Genomic DNA, 22,202 nt, shown 5'->3' with positions numbered 1-22,202 from the left:
GGAACAGCGGGATGCTTGGGCAGTCTCGGGCCGATACCAGCGCATGCTCTGCCGAGATTCGACCCGGGTGACCACACTTTTGTGCAGCCGCAATGCTGCTGATCAAGCAGAATCCGGAGCCTAACTAGACTACTTTTGGTTCCAGAAACTACTTGCAGCCATGTCTCTAGCCTGAACTAAGCCATAGCCCCACGCCAGCCGAGGAAGGGAAATATCCTTTTTTCTCATCGGGCGGCGTGGTGTCAGCCATAATATGAGGACTATTCATTAAGCAGGCATGAACTTGGTGGCGTGGGAAGGAGGGGGAAAAATTCTATGTACTTGAAACAGTGGGACTTCATATCTCCCCAGTATCAGCAATGGAAAACTAATTATCAAATGCGTCATTGGCAGTAGGGCTGTCTTTCTTGGGGGAAAACTTCAACAATAGTGAATTTTGTGTTGAAATATGGAATGTAATCAAGGTAAAGTGAAAATGAAGTGAAATTTATCAACTAAGCAGGGTGGGGTTGGGGGGTGGGGGGTGGGGGTTGGGAGGTATACTAGGGTCTTTGGTGGTGGAATATGGGCACGGGTGAAGGGATGGGTGTTTGAGTATCGTATAACTGAGACATAAGCCTGAGAACTTTGTAACTTTCCATATGGTGATTCAATAAAATAAAATTTTAAAACAAACAAACAAATAGACTGCTTTATGCTTGACACAAATGTTGAAGATTCCCATAAAGAAGACTCTATCAGAGTGTCCTAATAGTGATGTTTATAATTTAATTAAGAACAAAGTCTATATCCAAATAAAAGACATCAAGATAAGCATGGAAATATTCCCATAATAAGACAAACAATGACATGGAGCGTAATACTGACTTACGCTTGTTTCTGTGAAATCAGTTTCTGCTGGAACACCTGGACCAAATTCTTCATTAGTAGGACTTGTTGGCTTATCTTCATATTCATAAAAGTCATATTCACCTAAATCTCCATCTACTAGCAGATCAGAGTCCCTGCCGTCTATTCCTTTGTTTTCATATAGCGTATCCTCGGAATTTTTCCTCTGGGAACCATAATCCTCTCCAGTTAGATATTCTTCCGTAAATACCTCTTCAACTGGATTTGGCTATTAATTTAAGTTTCAAGGAAGTGGAGAAGATGAAGTTGACTGTTAGTAAAGCAAGTAAAGCATTTGCATTTTCAGTTTGATGGCACATGAAAGGCAGCAATCTGAGCGGTGCTCAAGCAAGTTTGCGGCTGGAAAGACAGCCTTCATTATCATGGAAAGAAATATTTGTACATTGGCATGTACAAATAGATATTGCTTTCAAAGAACTTTTATTAATAAACTGCAAACATCCACATGGAGTAAATCATGTGTATTTGCTTGTCACACTGGGAGCGAAACAAAGCTTTAGTAAATCCTATATTGACTTTCTGGTTTAATACATTCTGATGTGGTTAAAGTTTTCCTAATGTTCACATCTCACAGAAGATCATTACATAATATGAATGCCAGCAGAAGTGCTATGCAGGCTGATTCTCAACTCCAAAGTAGTATTTAAATGCCAATTTTTATCATTAAAATGTTTATCATTGCAACTTAGATATATCACTGCAATGTTTATGCAGAATATCAAGAATATAGGAAACTGTTTACATAAGAGCACCTTAAAATTTAAAACAAATTATAGTCTTCAAAATTTAATGTAATAAAATAGAGTATATCATTATACAATTTTATAAAACGATGAGCACAAACAAAAGCAAATCCTTATATCACTAACACTTTCTTGAAATATAGAAAAATTACATCTATAAATTTATTATAAGTAATTCTATTAAAAACATAAATCTGAATTATATTAAGTACTCAGTTTTGGTCATAGTATAGTTTTGATGAGGTTCCAATGAAATAATTTATCTTTCTATTTTATTATTTCACTTTTTTTTAATGCAAAGCATTGCAACCAGGTCTCATAAAAGCAAGACATGTGCTTTACTCCTGCTCAATCATATTATTTCATATTATTAATCATATGCTCAATCCTATTATTTCATTTTAAGTAACTTGCTTTATATCCCATAGTAAATCTAGATGGTTGTGATATTGAGATTTGATATTTTGATATTGAGTATATTAGCTATATTGCATAAGATGATGTGAACTATTACCTTAGACATTTTTACAGTAAAATGTCTAATAATGCTTTTTAAAACAAAAAGAATACACCACTTATTGGAAGTGCAGTATATTAAGATAATTTTAACACTAAACTAAAAACTGGATGAATTCTGGTAAAAAAGTGATGCATATTTTAAAATGATTATTTGGAATTTGTTTCACTGGGGTCCATGCTACATAATATTTCTAGTAACTAAGTTATAAGATATTCAGTAAATTCAAACTGAATTTTTTCAAAAATGTAGAAATAATGTAAATTTAAGCACAATTTAATATCTACCTACTTTATATATTTGCAAAAAAAATAAAAAGTTTGAAATATATTATTTAACCATAACTCACATTATACTCCTGAAAAAATAAACATAAAGAGCTATCAAAATCCACTTAGACTACATTTTCTCAGAATGTGTGCTTTCATAATTAATGCTCACTGGACAAATGAAATAAAATCTAATTGTATCATTTGATGATACAATTTTCACTTCAGAGGATTTTCTTCCTCAAAATAGGATCATGTTGTGAGAAGCCTTTGTCACAACATGCTTGCTGAATCCCAGAAGCAATCAAGAAGCAATTAGCAGTCAATTCAGCTTGATCAATTTCGCATTTGCATGAAGCAAAGACTCATGCAAACCTGAATTGACACTGATTTTAAATAAACTGGTTTTTCTGTAAAGGAACCATCAGTGTTTCTCAGAACCCAACAAAAGGGAAAAAATCGTATTTTTTCCCAGAGATTATAGATTCTTCCAGAGTGAAATTTACCAAGAAATATAAAACACTTTTAATAAACTGTGACTTCATACTATCTGTATTACCTCATTTGATCCAGAGACGCGCCTAGGAGCTTCTGTCTGGTAACTTCCCATCGTTCCATAGTTGTATTCTTGAAAATCATCAATGGTATTTGCCTAGTAATATAGTAAAAGAAAAAGCTTTTGGAAAACATAAAATAATCCCAAATCTATGAAAATGATGATTGACTTGGATTATCAGATTAGCCAAATGAGTATTTTTCTAATTGGGTTAGGACTATGGCTCATCATCAGAGATCTTCCAGCTTAGAGGGAGAGATCTTGATTGCTTTTACTTTGCTACCTTGACCCCTAGTTTGGTTTTTGCGGTTGCTCGATAAGTTTTCTTCTTCTTGGAAGCGATTTTGTCAGATTTAGGGGGTGTAAACTTTTTGGACTTTTCCTTTGAGTTACTGGCCACTGTCCTCATCTTCTTTTTGAATTTGGGTTTCTTTTTCTGTAAAGTGTAGTGAAAGATGGAATGGGAAACATAAATAAAAATAGAAAGGAAAATAAGGAGCATGGAGGAAAGGAAGAATATACAAAGCAATATGAGTATCATTCCTTCGGGATTGCTACTGCCAAATAAAAATCAGTTACAGGTTCATAGAAACCAGGTGAGCAAAAGGGTTATAAGCCTGAGAAAGGTGGGTGGAGGAACCATGACAACAAACATCAGGGACATCACATACATAAGCCTCTTTATTTTTACCTCCGTCTGTGCTATCGTCTCCTCAGTTACTGGGGCTCTCTCAGTCACACTCTCAGCCTCCTTATATTCTGATTCCCCATACTCATAGTCATATTCCATTATTTCCTCAGGAGCATACTACATTGCAAAGGAAAAAATATCACGCGATTTTGTTAGTGATGGGTAATACAATGAGCCAAGAGGAACTGGTCTTAAGGTTTACCTGCAGTAAACCTTAAGAGACAAGTAATAGTGTTACTTTGTTATACAATGTTATACTATGTTATAATAATGTTATTTTGTATTACATCAAGTATGAGATAGTCTTACACATAGTATACTAATACAGCAAATAACAAAGCAGGTTTTCTAAAGGCAGAAAAGTAATTAAGATTGAGGAAAATAAAAGTTCTGAATATGAATTCAAACTTTTAATTACTGAATATTAATTAAAGTAACAGCTATGCATTTGACATAGTTGTTAAATATTCATGTTAGGTTTTATTTGTAAAAATGTATAGACAAGTTTTCTCTAAAAGACTTATACTATAATTTCAATAAGACCCTCATCCCATTAATTTACATGTTTAGAAATAAAAATATGGAGGCAAGTTTTAAAAGCATGAAAGGATATTTATTTCATGGTATAAAGGAAAGAGGAGTGAAAGGAATACAGGAATATGAAATGAGTCTCTATCCCACAATACTAAAAACAAATGAAAAATTAAAGTTTAAAATGAAATTTTAAAATACCAGAAATCTCTGTTTCTGTTTCTCTTGTTACTAAAGATTAAAAAGAACACAGAATACTTGTAAACATAAAAAAGGACTAAAATTAGGCATATGAATGACTAATAAAATGTCCTCAATTAATAAAAAGTAATTTTTTAAAATACCTTTCTGCAAAAATGGAGTATTCAACTCAGATATAATAAATTACTTAAGCTAACTTCACATAGGAAAATAGTACCATATTCTAGATTATTCTCTTAAAAGAGAATAAAAAGTATGTTTCTCACTTTGTACAATATAGTATAACGTTAAATGATGTGTTCACCTTCAATGTCAATCAAATATCTATCAAACATTTAATCTGAAGAATACTAATGCTGTGAAATAAATTAATATTTTGTTAAATAAGAAAGAATAATTTAAATACGCCTAAGTATAGCATTAAATATTAAGGTATTTTGTTTGTGAAGTACTTTACAAACAGAACTAACATATAGTTGTGTGCATGTGAGTACAGTTTTATTACAACAAAACTGGTACATTTTTAACATTTAACACTTAGCATCTATCTTTTTCAGTGAAACAAAAATATTAAAAAATAAACAGGGATTAAATAACAGTAGAGCATATGAATTCCAGGTGAGATCCCACAGATTTTGACGATTCTCCCATTGTGAAGGAGAACTAAAGTCATCATTAAGAGAGAATTTATCTTAAACTGCAAAGATATCTGTCATATATCACAATTAAACATACTAAGGAAAAAGACAAGTTGTCAAAAAACTTTAATGCTAAAGACAAACTTTTAGGAGTTTTTAAGCGTTATCTGTTAAGTTTTCAATTATATCACAAATGAACCTCTGCTGGCATTTCAAACAATCTTTTTACTTGCCATCAAAATAATCATGGATCTGAACAAATTACCAAATGCTTTCTTTTCAGCAGATCGTCTTTAGGGGGGGAGAAATTCCAAATCAATAATAGTGAATTTTTTTGTTTAAATATTGAATGTAATCAAAGTAAAGTGAAAGTAAAGTGAAATTTACCAGTTATACATGCGGGGTGGGGGGCTGGGGAGGTGGGGGGAAGGGGGGAGGTATATCGTGATTCTTGGTGGTGGAATATGTGCACTGGTGAAGGGATGGGTGTTTGAGCATTGTATAACTGAGACTTTAACCTGAACGCTTTGTAACTTTCCACATGGCGAATTAATAAAAGAATTAAAAAAAAATAATCATGGATCTGGGAGCTGGAGTGATAGTACAGCGGGTTGGGTATTTGCTTTGCACACAGCCGACCTAGGTTTGATTCCCAGCATCCCATATGGTCCCCCAAGCACTTCCAGGAGTAATTCCTGAGTGCATGAGCCAGGAGTAATCCCTGTGCAACTCTGGGTGTGACCCAAAAAGAAAAAAGAAAAAAAGAAATAAAATAATAACCATGGACCAAAACACTTAGCATTGTGTGATCACTGTACCTTTGCTATTAGTTACAGAAATGCAAATGAGTGATGATTTCACAAAAACCTGTGATGGGGCAAATACAATTCTGATCCAAGATATTACTGTACATATGATCCAGAGTAAAACAGCCTTACCAGAATGAATATGTCTAGGTGGTTCAACTGATCATATTGAAATATAAACATAAACATGACTTTAGTGTTCTCTAAAAACAGTTCAGTTTCTTTATATTAATTGAAACACGTTAATTATTGTATCTCTCCAGGATGTCTAAATTATCAAAGAATGCGCATTTTAGTACTTCAACAAAGCTTTATGGTAATTAAATTTTTCTATTATTTAATAAAATTTAAAAGATCATGTTTAAATAAAAATCGCAAATATGTTTCATGCCTTTATTAGCAAGATAAAGTGCCAACTGTATATAGGAGAATTAATGCTAGCAGTATGAATAACATCATTAAGTGAAATAATGAATTAAATATGAAATAGACATATCTAGAGCTGGAATATTATTCCATAAGTAATTTTCTGCAGTAAAGGTTGCATATGTTGCTATGGAAATAATAAAATTCTAAAATGTACCAGCTACCATCTGAAAATAAAACATGAACATCAAAGTCAGCAGAGATCTGGCAGTCTATGTCATGTGTTTGGTTATAAAAGTTAAAACATCTTTAGATTCATGTCCACCTAAAATAAATTGTAAAAAAGTAGAAATTTTTTAAAAAGTGCAAAATCAGAGATGTTGGCCTGGGGGGTATTATAGGGTCTGACACATCTTGCATGCACCTGAGGCTTGTTGGATCCAGATGTCACGTGTCCCTCCAAGCAGAGCTTGGTGCAGCCACAGGACCCTGGCCCTGCTGGGATGCCTTGATTTTCTCCAGCACAGTGGGGCCTAAGCAGCACCCCCTTCAGTCCCTACCATTCAACCTTCTGGTCTGACTGAGAACCACCAGAGCAGCCTGGGACGCTGAGGTCCACTTGAAAGTTCCACTGACACCCCTACAAAAATAGCCATAGCTGGGTGGAAACAAGCTCTGCCTACATTCAATTTCCAGAACCACAGGGTCCCTTGAGCTCCTCTGTAGAGAAATACACCGGGTGGCATTCCACTGTAATGCCACCAGGTATGGCACCAAACCAAAATTAAAATCAGATGTACCTATCAATCTATTTTAATGAACAGATATATATCTGTACCAAAGCACCAATTAGCTTTATACCATGTTTTCTATTGTTGGAGGAAACCTTTTCTAGGTTCAATAATTGTTTCATCTATTTGGACTCATTCCAAACGGAGACCAACCAAACTGGCTCTGGTTGTTGCTTGCCGGTAGAAAAAGTGTGAAACAATATGCACATCGTCTCGGGCACCAGAGACTTTTATTTTTCTTGAAGTTATTCACATGTCAGTGAAATAATCATTGTTTACATATTTTTTAAATTTACACAACATTCCCGTTGGAGGAGTGCTGAATATAATTAGGGCTTTGTTGGTCTGTGAAGATTTATAACTTATTCATGGAACTGATCCACCCTTCCCACGACTGAATTTTGAGTATACCTCCAAAGTAGGTAAAGAAGAGAGAACTAGTTGAAATCAATTAGATGCATATACATGGAAAGACATAATGTTAGGTAATTAATTCAAATTTGATCTGTGAATAACCTAGCATAAATGCTAGTAGATGAGAATAGACCTGAATCCAAAAAATGGCAAAAAATGTTGTGTTTACTTAATGTGTTAGGAAAATACTAGCAATAGTATAAAATTATTATCTTGGGGGCAAAAGATAGTATAGAGATTGAGGCACAGCTGGATACAGCTGGCTCCAGTTCAATCCCTGGCACATGGTTCCTGGGGGATCAGTAGGTGTACCCCTCGAGCCCTGGAGAATTGTAGGGGTGACCTAAGTAATTCCCAAATCACTGGCACGTGCAGTTAGGTTGGCCTGCATTCTGGGGACCCTTGACTGAGCCCCCAGCAAGGCTGTCTGAGATGAGAATTGCAGGGAGTTCCCGAGGCCCACCTCTTAACTGCAAGGAGGTCCCCACATGCAAATTAAATGGTCATCTTATAATGGAGGGGTCACTGCAAGTAAGAATTAGGGAAAATAATGAGAATTGGAAAACAAAGAAAAAATTTTAATAGTTGATTCTTTTAAAAAGAACTATATAATGATATATAACACAAAAACGTAACATTATTTGTTTATATGATATAGATGCTAGGTATGTATGAATTAAAACATAACAGGACTATATAACTATAAATATATAGAAACATTTATATTACATATCTATAACTATACATGTATAAGAAGAACTACGTAAGTATTTCATCACCTCAGATCTTTTCATATAGCTTTTATGAAAGCATTATGATGTTTTTCTCATCATATATTTTAGTAAAAAATGAATAAAAACTACATTTGGCATTGTAGAAAATATTAACTAGACATTTAACCAACTAAAATAGTTTATTTTTCAGTGTATTTAAGAAAAAAATTCTAATTTTAATTTGATTTAAAATAAGTTTATCTGACTAACAATCCTAAACCAAGTAAATAAAGGACCTCAAAGTTGATATATTAAGAGTGCATATCTTTATTCCTCCAAATATCAGAGCCATATCTGTTGCTAAAAAGAACAAGACTTAACTCTCTTGAAACAGAGCAAGTAAACCTCATTAGTCTTGAACACACATAGTAAATATTATAAATACTATCTGTAATTGAGACTTTTGAAACAATCACAAATTTCCAACTAATTTATCTTTCCTTTACTTTGTTTGCCAGATTCTTAAGACTATCATTTGTAAGAGTTAGTATTAAGTTATGGAAAAAAAATCAGTGCAAAAAACTCATCATGTCTTTGAAAATAATAATACCTTTAGAGTATTTAAGTGGTAAAATCCAAACTGAACTCACAAGCAAGTAAAACAACAAATTAAAATTAAGAATCTCAATCTGTTCTATGTTAAAAAATAAAACTCAAAAGGGAAAACATAGTATAGAATATAAAAAGTAAAAGTAGGCTGGAGAGATAGCACAGCCGGCAAGGCGCACAAGACCCACTAGGAGATGGTGGCATATTTCTCAGAACTCAACCCTGTTTGTAGATCATGCACAAGTTTTCTTAAAGAGGAGGGAAAAAATAAAACCAGAAATCTTCATGGGGATCATTTCTGTCACAAAACATAAAAACAAGTTGAAAGGCCAATTATAATTTCATTAAAATGGAATAAATGGAAGTCTCCAAAGAGTGAGGCCACTGGGGTGAGAGTGCCCACCCTAGTCTTATTTCTCACCTCGTCGGTCTGAGGTTCCTGGGCCTGAGAGGCCTTGGGTGCCGAGGAGTCACAGTCCGGGCTGTAATGCTCACAGTAGTCGTAGGCAGCTCTGGGGTCCCCTGTGATCAGCAACTGTTGGATGTCTCCCTGCCGAGAGACATGAATACTGTCAGCAGAGAGAATAAGCCTGCACCTATCACAACATTACATGAGGCAAAATGGCTTGTGTGACGTATTCAAAGAAGAAAAGTTATTTAAGTACATTTCAACGTCTAAATTGCCTTATGTAATTGACATGGAATTTTGCAAAAATTGCTCTAGATAATAAACCATAATTCTATTCTATTTTGTACTCAGGAAATACATATATATACATATAAATAGATACATATATGTACATATGTTTTGTTTTCTGAATCAATTTTACTTTATTCATAGTTTATCCAAAGGACAGTTAAATTTAAGTAATTAACAGAGATTAGTAAACAAATTTACACCAATAAAGGCAATGGATTCCTGCTATTTAATATGAATGAATTGGCTGAAACTGATTCATTGATAGACAAATTTATATAAAAATATTATTAGAAGTGTAGACCAAGTTGAGTATGTGGCTCAGCAGCGAGTATTTGCTTCACATGTATTTGTGTCGCATTCCTGGTATGGTAGTAGTAGCCTCCCAGCACTACTGGGTCAACTGCTTCAAACAAAAAACAAAAAAATGTAAATCTGGGCCAAAAGAGAGATAGTACAGAGGATTAGGTGCTTGACTTGCATGCAGTTAATCTCTGTTTAATACCTGAGACCACTTGGAGCCCTGTCAGGAGTGATTCTTTTTTTTTCTTTTTCTAATTTTATTTTTATAAAGTTGTTCACAATATTTGCTTACATTTAATATTCCAACACCAGTCCCACCACCTAACACCTTCCCACCACCACTATTTCAGATGTTTCCTCCCCGAACACCAAACCTTGCCCTTGGATCATTTCAGCAGATTATTCATAACAGCAGCACAAAATAAGTTATTTCAGTTCTGCTCGGGAGTAATTCGTGAGCCAGGAGTAAACCCTGACACAGCTGGGTATGCCAAAAAGAAAAAAAAAGAACTAAATACACACACACACACACACACAACTATTGTGCCCTTTATATCTAATTGATATATACAGTACATATATAACTCATATACAAAACACCTAAGTATCATGATATAACTGACATATATCCCCTTATATCTATTATAACTAATAACTGGTATGTGAAACAACTGATAAATCTAAAGAAAATTCTACTTGCAAATATTAAAATCTGCTCTAAGATAAGAAAATTACAGATTCTAAATTTAAGATGCAGTGGAATTGTATAATTTTATTAAGAAAAAGAAAGGACCTAACTATACATTACAATTTACTTAGGAATATGCATTACTTTAATTAAAATAAACATTAGGAATAACTAACAGTATGGCTTTCAAGAGATTTGTAATTTCATGAGATTATGGAAATGCAAACATGTAAAAAAAGAGGAAATATTCTGCTCTTGAAGTAATTTATTTCCACATGGATCTAATTAATGAAACTATTTTGATAAAAATCTGTGGGTCATGACCACATTAGTTTACAGATGTATTCTTGTCATAATAGTGTCAGGGCTAATATCTGTTTGAGGGGAAGAGGTAAGTCCTCTTAGTTTTAACATTGAGTCTGATTAAAGAAGAGCTTCTCGGTTTGAATAATTACAATTTTTCTGTAGTTTTTTACATATTATTAACAGAATTTAATACCAATTAAAATATAGGCATTATTTTTTGTAAAAGCCTGTGTTGTGACATTCCACATATATGGACATTACATGTAGTACCAATTTAAAACATACAGAACTCTTTTCCTCAGAGTTTTTTACAGTGATTTATGTTAATCTGACTTTCTCTGAGGTAATTTTAGATTAACAAAGGCATTCATAAAGAGAAAATGAATTGCAAATATTGAGGTTTAAAAAACATCAAAGTTTTCACAAAAGAAGAAAATTGCAAGTAAAATTGTCATAGGAAAAAAGACCTCCTATTTCAATGGTCTTAAAAATCAAAATTTAAATTGATTTGACCATAATACTTTACTAAAGATGGTAGTGCAATAATTTAGTGTATTAATGCCATAAACTTTAACACATAACTATATAATTTACACTTAAACGTTAAAAATCAGATTTTTTAAAAAATCAGATGTTTTACAAATGCTTTGTCATTTATGGCCCTGAATTAGGTCTATAGCATGTATTTGCATGCGTGTAGCACAGAGGGTAGGGTATTTGCTTTGCAGGTAGCCTACCTGAATTCGATTCCTCCATCCCTCTCAGAGAACCAGGCAAGCAACCAAGAGTATCCTGCGCCCTGCACAGCAGAGCCTGACAAGCTCCCCATGGTTTATTTGATATGCCAAAAACAGTAACAACAAGTCTCACATTGGAGACATTACTGGTGCCCGCTCGAGCAAATCTATGAACAACAGGATGACAGTGCTACAGTGCTACAGTATAAGTTTAGTGAAGGAAGTGAATGTATGAAAATCAAATAGAAATTGTCTTTAAAGATGAGATCAAGAAACAATCTAACGTCTTAAAGCTAGTGCCAATGTGTCAAAGTTAACTGTTTGCCCTTTCATATTTGACTGATTCTATGTATGAAACCAGGCACTGTTGGGCTGTTGCTCTAATGTCTCACAACTGGCAGTGGCCTTAAGACACTAGACCATGCACCACACACAGCCTATCAAATTCCAGAAAATGAGTAAAGGAAAACCATGCTCTTATCAGCTTTACTGTTCAATTACATGTGATCAAATAGTATGACCTGTGAATGAACAGGGTCATGTGCATCGGATAGGAAAGATCACAGAAAGGCAGAGATCATTCAGTATCACCTGAATTGCTAACCCAAAGGCCGGCTTAATATTGAACTGTAACTATTCAAATAATTAAGAGTATTTTAGAGTATCTCACAAATGTCAGTTTAGTGAATACGAACTGCAAAATGCCACAGACATTTTTGTTTTATTTTAGGGGCCACACTTAGCTGTTCTCAGGGTTGAACCCTGGCTCTGCACACAGGGATCACTCTGGAATAGTCTTGGGGGACCAGCTGGGGTTTGGGGACTGAATCCACCTTGGCTGTGTACAAGGCACGTGCCTTATCAGCTACACTTTCGGGCCAAGTCTCAAAGACTTTTAATACCAATCTGAATCTAAAGGACTAAGCTGTTTAATATTAGGTAGAACATTACTTATGTTTTTAGAAAAATATTGGTCTTAGAATTATCTGGAAAAGAAGACTCAAGTATCCATCGCCTACATATTTCACTAAATTGCAGGCCTTTTTTTAGAGTAAGGAATTTAATCTCCCCTGACACTGAAGTAAATCACACAGCTGAAATTTTGTTCTAGAAAATGAATCCTCAAATTCCCTAGAGCACATTCTTGTCTCCATTAACTTGAAACATGTGGGTGAACTGACTCCTACAAATGATTGAGTAACTTTTTCAGAACTGTGAACAATGGAGTAAATTGAGCGTTATATTTAACAAAATTTTATTTGACAACATGAGGGACTAGGATGTGGAATCACTAAGATCAGGCATCTCATTGGGCTACAAATGTAAATTAAGTTAGCAGAAAAAGAAATGAATCACAGGACACAGTGTGGAGATGTTAGGAAAACAGCTGCAGGATTTGGAGACTCTCTGGAAGCTGATGGTGGAGTAGGATGGGAATAGAAAGCGAGATGAGCAAAAAAGGCCTCGGAGAGGAGTGGAGAGATGTTCTGCAGTTTCTGAAGTAAAGAATGGAAGAATGGAAAATTCATTTACTCAGTTAAGAAAAATATTGAAGGAGAAACGTAGGGGATCAACTCTTAAACAATAAATCATGACTACTTTCAGAATAATTTGTTTTCCATTTATAAAAATTTCTTTACTTGGGTGGTGTGAGGGATACTGAGAATATTGGTGGAGGAGAATGGGCACTGGTGGAGGGATGGGTAAATGATCACCATATGACTGAAATGCAAACATGAAAGTTCATAAGTTTGTAACTGTACCTCACGGTGATTCACTAATAATTTTTTTTTTAATTTGTTCACTCAATTTATAATGCTCCTCTTCTCTACTTATAAAGAGGCGGATTATATCAACAAAGCCAACATAAATTATAAAATATCAATAAAAATTACGCTGTATGACTGAAACATCATCATAAACAACTTTGTAAGCTTCCATCTCACATTGATTCAATTTAAAAAAATCAACTTAAAATGCTTCTTTAATCTTATAGCCCACACTGCTTTTGTAAGCCATCCATACTACCTTTTTTTTTTTCCACTTGTAATATAAGAGTAAATAAGCTTGCTAAATTTTCCTAGATTTAGTATTATGGGTGGAAATTCATAGTTTAAGTCTTATTCTCAGAAATTAGGGCCTATAAAGATATAATTAAACTTATCTGAAGTTATTGGGGGGAATCCAAATCCAAAATAACTGGTTTCTTTGTAGAGAAAATTAGGACTCAGACATAATAAAGGACAGACATGAGGAAAATATGCACGACTAGAAGCCAAGATGAAAGGCCTCAGAACAATTGACCATGGAAACACCTAGATCTCAAACTAGCCACTAGTTTGAGAGAAGATGTTTATATTGTTAACACTTTGTGATGCTTTGTAAACCAAATGTTACAGACTGATAATACAGATTGAAAACTAATACAGATTTATAAATACTAACTTTTTAAATGCAAATTACCTATGTGCTGATTTTTTTTTAAGTCAAGCCAGGCCCTATTAAATTATCCTTAGCACTTAAAAACAGGAGTAATATCTGACTGAATAAATCTGGTATTGAGCACAGGCTGCAGTAATATTAGATTATTTAACCTGGCAGAAGGCACAGTAACCAGGGGTTAGAGTACACCTACTAATATCAGTCTAGGAAAATCAGTCACTGAGCCTACACTCAGAGAGTTCTAAGCCTGGGAAGAGAGTTTAATTATATAAAACACATAATATAAAAGGCACATGTTTCCTTAGTATTTACTATATTACAATTATGGGAAAGAACGCAATTGGCAGAGCGGGGTGCAGAAGGGGCGTGGCATACTTCTATTTTTGAAAATCAAAAGAAAGATTCACAGAGGCCTGGCATTATGAGGTAATGACACTGTTTTTGGATTACAAACTATTTTCTGTCGGATCCAAATCCCAATTACCTACACCTTTCCCTCCATGTGTGTTGAACAAATGTGACCCCCATAACCCACATTCAGCAGACTATTCTGCAGTCCCTGGCACTCTGGCCCCCACGCCCCACCAGGAATGGCCGCTGAGCACAGAACCGACAGTAATCCCGGAGCACAGCAGAGGTTGGCTCCATTTCTTTTCCTAATTTTTGCAAAGTAAAAGCATTGTGGCAGCCTTATTACATTGCCCCTGTTGAGAATCTGAATTCTGCAGGAATCTAGTTTTGAAAAGTTCCATATTAAAATTTCTGTTGCTAGGACCCTTGGCTCTAAGAGATATATGCTTATCAACAGGTTTGGAATCCCTGCGTGTGCACACGCACGCACACACGCACGCACTCAGACTATCTCAAACTAAGAAGCATCTGCACCTCAAGAGAAACAGTGACCAAAGTACAAAGACAATCTACAGAATGGGAAAGGATATTTACGCAGTACCCATCCAATAAAGGGTTGATAACAAGGATATACAATGCACTGGTTGAACTCCACAAGAAGAAAACTGCCAACCCGATCAAAAAATGGGCTGATGAAATGAACAGAAACTTTCCTAAAGAAGAAATCCGAATGGCTCAGAGGCACATGAGAAAATGTTCCACATCACTAATCATCAGGGAAATGCAGATCAAAACAACCATGAGATATCATCTCACACCACAGAGACTGGCCCACATCCCAAAAAACAAAAGCAACCGGTGCTGGCGTGGATGCGGGGAGAAAGGGACTCTTCTTCATTGCTGGTGGGAATGTCTACTGGTTCAGCCCTTTTGGAAAACAATATGGACGATTCTCAAAAAATTAGAAATTGAGCTTCCATTTGACCCAGCAATACCACTCCTGGGAATATATCCCGGAGAGGCAAAAAGGTATAGTAAAGATGGCATATGTATTTCTATGTTCATTGCAGCACTGTTTACAATAGCCAGAATCTGGAAAAAACCAGAGTGCCCCAAAACAGATGACTGGTTAAAGAAACTCTGGTACATCTACACAATGGAATACTATGTAGCCGTCAGAAAACATGAAATCATGAAATTTGCATATAAATGGATCAACATGGAAAGTATCATGTTGAGTGAAATGAGTCAGAAAGAAAGAGACAGACATAGAAAGACTGCACTCATATGTGGAATATAATGTAACTGAGAAGTACAAGTTGGCAATGATGCAACTTCTGGCAGATATCTCTCTGGACTTAGTTACTAAAATACAGAAACCCAAAACCGAGAGGCCGCTAAGTGTGGTCACTCGACCTCATACCTCTTCATCCTCAGCAATGGAAAACAAATTATCTAATGCTTCCTTTTCAGCAGGTCTGAATTTAGGGGAGAGACTCTCCAAACAATAATAGTGAGTTTTGTTGAAATATTGAATGCAATCAAAGTGAAAGTAAAGTGAAATTTATTAGTTACACAGGCGGGGGGGGCTAAGAGTGGGGGGGCTAGGGGTTTGGGGGGTTAGGGGTGTGGGGTTGCGGGGTGGAGCTATAATGGGATTCTTGGTGGTGCACTGGTGAAGGGATGGGTATTCGAGCATTGTATAACTGAGACTTAAACCTGAAAACTTTGTAACTTTCCACATGGTGACTCAATAAAAAAATTAAAAATAAATAAATAAATAAATTTTAAAAAATAAAATAAAATTACCTGACTAGAATTTTGTTTTCTAGTTAACACAGCAAAAACCTTCAGAGAACATAAGAAGAAAAAACTAATGGTTTAAGGCACCAATATAGTATGTGGTTCTTCTTTTTATGTAGTTACTAAGCTGATAACTTTAAATAATCAATAGATCTTGTCAGAAATGTTCACTGTCTATATGCAAAGATAAAAGACAGCAGATAGCTGGACTCTACCTGTGCTTAATCTATGAGTAAGTTATTAAATTAAACACTGGCTAATATAGACTTTGTGAAAGTAAGAAATTTTCTCTTTTATTCTTTAGTTTCCACAGTTTCTGGAAAAAAAATTTGCACAAAGTTGAGTATGTAATAAACATTTGTTCAAAAGATGGATCTCTGGGTAACTAATTTATTCAACATTATGAGACTTTGTTTCAACACCAACAAATTAAGCATATTTGCGTTTAATTTTCTAGCAACCCTGAAAATTAACATATAACCAATTTTTAAACTGCAAATTAGCCATAAATAAGATATAATTATTATAGTAGTTTATGAGCGTTAAAGAAGATATACTTTGAACATCAAATTTATAAATGTTTTTGTATCTGTGAAATTTAAGAAAGGTTGCTGTAAAATAAATTCCAAAAAAGATTTCTATTTCAAGAAATTCAAAACCACTTTTCCTTTAAGTAAATTCCATCGAGAAAAGATACAGCAGAAGAAAAATAGCCATGTAAGCATTTTCCAGAATTGCAGCCGTGTTAAAAAGCAGCAGCTTAAAAAATTACACAATATTTTAACAAGATAATTTCTAGATACCACAACATATGTCATATATGACATCAGAATTGTTGAATATCAACTTAAGGGAAAAAAACCAACAATATATTTTAAAATGGCAGAAAATTCTCAAGTAGCAACTACCATTTTCAGAAGATTGACTGAAAAATCAAAGCTTCCTGTTTTCTCAGACATCTGTATCTGCCAAGACATTAACCATCAGAAAAGCTCTGTTCAAACATTCCATATGGTTAACGTTTCTTTCTCAACTATTTTGTGTGGTAAAGGAAAGCTGCCAACATGCTCTGAATTTTAGTTTAATTGAAAAGTGCATCAGAGATCACATCTGAACCATAATTCAAAGGAAAGAATGAGGGAAGCCACAAAATTACAGACATCGTGTTGCCCACACAGCCTTTTTATTGCATAGTATCACCCAAAGTAGCTTAAGAAATCAGTTTTTAGAAAATGAGCAGGGTTCTTAAGTTGCTTGACTGTACTGCTAATTCCACTATTTCCTAAGTATTTCAGAAAAAAAGTTGTACAAAGCACTACCATAGAAGGTATACTTTTGTCATATGCTTTCAAACAGAGATTTTTTTTTTCAAATACTGGCCACACACAGGAATGGTGGAGGAGCCTCAGGACCACCCCTGTGTGTGTGTAGACCTGATGGTTTGATGTTCTGGCTGCTGCTTGGAAGTCCAATGGTTCTGGAATCGAACTTTAAAAACTCCCCCATGCCAGGCATTTGCTCCACCCCATTTAGCAATATTCACGACTCACTAATAAAGATTTTTAGTGAAAATTAATCGTTGCTATAGTCGTATTCCACCATTACCTCCCCCCAAAAAATCTAGTACAGTAAAAGGTATTTTTTTTAAGAGAACAGACTTTCCTTTTAATTTCTCATTTGCCTCAGAAGATCTAGGAATAAGAAACAACCAGGAACAAGAAGTAACTTTAATAATAGGAATGAAGAAATAACTTTAAGGTATGTTAATTTGCTAATGCCCAAGGAATTTTTCCAGCACTTTCCTAGACACCAAATAGAACACAGCTTAGATGTACATTCCAGCATGGGGGGGGGGCTGGAAAATTGAATCTGGCAGGAAATAATAACTGTAAAGACTCTAAACAATTGAAAGGGGAGATGAGAAAGTAGACTGTCTCACTACAATGGAGTCATGAAAGATTTCACAAATGAAGGAGACACCGAGATGGAGATACCCGGGACATCTGGTGGAGAAGGGCGTGCAGGGATGCAGGGCGCTCTGCCAAACAAAAACACTAGTGGATGCCCAGGTGCAAAGACTGGGGCACCCTTCATGGACACAAGGAAATGAGCTGGTGGGAGAGGAGAGCCGGTAAGGTCAAAGGGAGCAGGGTCGTGAGCCCTGAGCAGCCTGCAGAATCCAGAGACACTCTGATGCGCACTCTACATGAAACGAACACTCACTGGAAGACCACAAGAAAGTGATGTATTCCTTCACCATTCACTTATTCATTCATTTTTTTTAAGGACTCAAATTAGGTACTTTAAGCTTAGCAAAAATTATTATGCAAATGGAAAAATAGTCATGATTATTTTTCATAATTATAACATAATTCTTTAGTATTTATGAACTAACTACTTCAATGGCACAAAGGCACTCTGGATCAATGCTTATTTTGTTTTGTTTTTGCTTTGATTTGGTTTGGTTCAGTTGGATTTCTAGGTGTTTTTTTTGTCTCTGTCTGTGATGCAAAGGGTTACTTCTGGCTCTGTACTTATGGATTACTCCTGTTGGTGCTCAGGGGACCAGTGATGTTGTTGGGAATGGAAGCAGAGTTGGTTGCTTGCCAGGCAAGCATCATAATTCTTGTACTATTTCGAGGGCCTTGGTGTCATTAATTTTGATGACCAGGGAGTTTGAGTCATCTTTATACCCAATCAGACCCTGTGACTTGTAAGATCAGATTCTTCTAAGGTCTCTGAATTCTTTCTTTGTAAGTGAAATATTACTTTATTCTTTCCTTTTGCATAGTTTAGAGAAACATCCTTTTTGAATAGACACAGGAAGACAATAAACACTAAGGTTTTGTAACTTGGGAGTTAATGGACTCAGAATAAAATTTACTCCTGAGCACTTGTCATATTTACTCAACTTAAACTTCAGTTGCCCTTAGTTCCTAGCACCCCAAAAGCAGGGTCCAGATGAAAGAACTGGACAGGCCAAGTGCCATAAAACTTATAAGTTAAGAGCACAGTTGTGTACAAATTCTGACATGACCCAAAGAGACGTGACTGGACAAGGTCCCTACAGGGATTAGACAGGAATAATCTGGCATGAGCACTGTAGTCTGGGATCTATAGTGAGATGTCCCCAGGATAGCCATCCTGTAAGTGTAATATATCTTTTACTGTGGACGGGGAGACTACACCTGCTCCTTCTGGGGCACCCCACTGATATCAGCTTGGTTTGGGGCCCGGAGCAATCTCCAGTGTTGTGGTGCCCACTGGCCAGGATTTTTCACTGCTGTGTGGCACGATGGTGCTGGGGGACACTTATTCATTCTTTCCATCAAATGCTATATTACAGCAACAATCCATTAACCTAAACTTCTGCTTGATGATAAGGTTACAGAGAATAAAACAGAGAAGAAAAATGAGGGGCCAGAGAGATAAATTCAGGAGGTAAGGCGCTTGCCTTGCATGCAGTCTACCCAGGATCCCATAGAATCCCCCCCAAACTACCATGAGTAACCCTTGAACATGGTCAGGAACAGTGCCTGAGCACTCTGGGGTGTAGCCCAAATAACCCTTTCCTCAAGAAAACAGAAAGACTAATTGACAGGCTCTTGTAATTATCCAAGGATCAGAAAATAATAATTATAATGACTGATAACAACACATTTTGTGTATCTGCCTCTCTTTTTAGAACTTTATACAATTATTTTAAACACAAACTAGTTGCTCCTTAAACAGCTGTTTTTAACTAAAAACATTTAAGCTCAAAATATTTAGTCAAAATGTTTCTTAACAAAAAATATTAAAATAAGAGCTGAAGCGATAGTACAGCGGGTAGGACATTTGCTTTGCACGTGGCCAACCTGTGTTCGATTCCCACATCCCATATGGTCCCCTGAGCAACACCAGGAGTAACTCCTGAGTGCAGAGCCAGGAGTAACCCCTGTGCATCACCAGGTGTGACCCAAAATGCCCGCCCCAAAAAAAACCCAACTCAAATAAATACGAAACCCTTCATATTATTTTTCACTCCTTTGAGCTAGTAATCATTTCACAACATTTTAAAACCAAGAAAAAGCAGAAAGGTGAAAGGTAGCAGGATAAGGTGAATTTTTTGTTTGTTTGATTTGGGGCCACACTTTGTGGTGCTTAGGGCTTATTCCTGTTCTGTGCCCAGAGATCGGTACTGTTGGGGCTCGGGTAATGATATGTGTTGACGGGGTTTGACCCAGGTGAGCCAAGTGCAAGACTAACCACTATACTATCTTCTCCTGGCCTAGTGAAGTTACTTTATTATAAAATAATAATTTTATTATAAAATAATAAAGTTATTTTATACTGGAAAATCTGAGTCCTTTTAGACTGCCTGGAGTTTGATAAAAAGTACACAATTTAAAATTTTTTTAAAAAAATTAAAGCAGTATAAGACAGTTTTACTTTTTGGGGCTTTTGGGTCACACCAGGCACTGCACAGGGGTTACTCCTGGTTCTGTACTCAGGAATTACTCCTGGTAGCGCTCAGGGGACCATATGGGAAGCTGGGAATCGAATCTGTGTTGGCCGTGTGCAAGGCAAATGCCCTACCTGTTATGCTATTGCTCCAGCCCCTAGGACAGTTTTTAATATTAGCTAAAGTTCCAGACAATTCATGTTTGCAGGAATCAACTATTTATTATCTTTGAAGTGTCTAAAGTGTAAGTTCTCCTCTTCTCCATTGCCCCACATTCCTAATGTCCCCCAAAGCCGTCACTCCACCCCATCATTCAATCCTACATTGAGAACAATCTTCCATTTCTTCCTGCCCATTTCTTTATTCTGGAAACTTTATTTGAAGTAATGCTTTGATATATCATGCTTTTTCCCCCATCAGTCATTTCTTTTTCACTGGTACACACACACACACACACACAAACACACACACACACACCACAGAAAGAGAGAGATTGGGGGACAGGCATCCTAGTGGTAGAACCAGAGAAATATCCCAAAGGGCTAAGGAACACACTTTATATCAAGAATTCAACCAGACTCAATCCCCCATTCTGCACAGTCTCCTGAACACCCCCTGCACTGAACCCAGGGTACCAAGGCTGGAGTAGCTCATGAGCACCCCAGATGTGACTCTCCCCCAAATTCACAAAAGTCCTGAGCATTTGCAGAACTTTTGTTGGTTTAAAATTGATTAAATTTACCTTCTGGAACAATGTGCTAAGGGTTGCCTGCAAAGATGCCGTAACACCTGTAAGCACTCCTCTCCTAAATAATCTGAAACCAAACTGCCATGCTCATTCCAAACCTGCCTCTTTTCTACCTGTCTTCATATTTAAATATCTTTTTAAATATTCATACTTAAATATAGTTTTTGTAGGTTTATGAAAAGTTGTTACCCTCTTGAACACTTCTATAAATTTATTATATTCCAATTATATCTTAATATAATCATTTGCATATGTCTGCCAATGATCTAAGCACAATATTTGGCATGTAATGTTTATTGTGGACTTAAAGAAATAATATTAACAAGTATCTAACTTCCAAGGGCTGGAGTGATAACAGCGGGTAAGGCATTTGCCTTGCATGTGGCCGACCCAGGTTCGATTCCTCCGCCTCTCTTGGAGAGCCCAGCAAGCTATCGAGAGTATCCTGCCTGCATGGCAGAGCCTGGCAAGCTACCGTGGTGTATTTGGTATGCCAAAAACAGTAACAATAAGTCTCACAATGGAGACGTTACTGGTGCCCGCTCAAGCAATTCGATGAGCAGTGGGATAACAGTGATACAGTGATACAGTGATCTAACTTCCAAGCATAGAGAGCCCTGATTCTTCATTTAGATACCACTAAGGAAACTTTAACCATATATAAGCACAGCATTCATTCATATATTTAAAAACCTTTTCTGTGGATATTTACATGATGCCAAACTGGCTGATAATGCTGCCAGATATATGAATTAAAGGAATATAAATTTTGCCTTCAATTTCACTTGGATTAAGTTTGAACCTTAACACCACCAGTTTTTTACATCATATTTGATAGCCAGAATTTCTTCTCTTCAAACTTTGGATTGCAGGCTGAAAGTTATCAAGTATTTTGATGTAGCATCATATTTTTAACCAGAAACATAAAT

General features: G+C 35.9%; 1 protein-coding gene across 1 annotated transcript in view; it reads right to left on the bottom strand.

Annotated features, from left to right (window-relative positions):
• The window catches only part of COL11A1 (collagen type XI alpha 1 chain), a 214,953-nt gene that overhangs the window by 147,664 nt on the left and 45,087 nt on the right, over window positions 1-22,202 (bottom strand). Inside the window, exons 5-8 of the mRNA XM_004614663.2 lie at window positions 9,176-9,304; window positions 3,686-3,802; window positions 2,998-3,090; window positions 872-1,117 (exon numbers count right to left, since the gene is read on the bottom strand). Coding sequence (XP_004614720.1) covers window positions 872-1,117; window positions 2,998-3,090; window positions 3,686-3,802; window positions 9,176-9,304 — 585 coding nt within the window. The remainder of the gene's footprint in view (window positions 1-871; window positions 1,118-2,997; window positions 3,091-3,685; window positions 3,803-9,175; window positions 9,305-22,202) is intronic.

Source organism: Sorex araneus, chromosome 8 (genome assembly GCF_027595985.1).
Source record: "Sorex araneus isolate mSorAra2 chromosome 8, mSorAra2.pri, whole genome shotgun sequence".
Taxonomy (NCBI): Eukaryota; Metazoa; Chordata; class Mammalia; order Eulipotyphla; family Soricidae; genus Sorex; species Sorex araneus.
The sequence above is the reverse complement of the archived record's forward strand: the minus strand, read 5'-3'. Positions and strand labels throughout refer to the sequence as shown.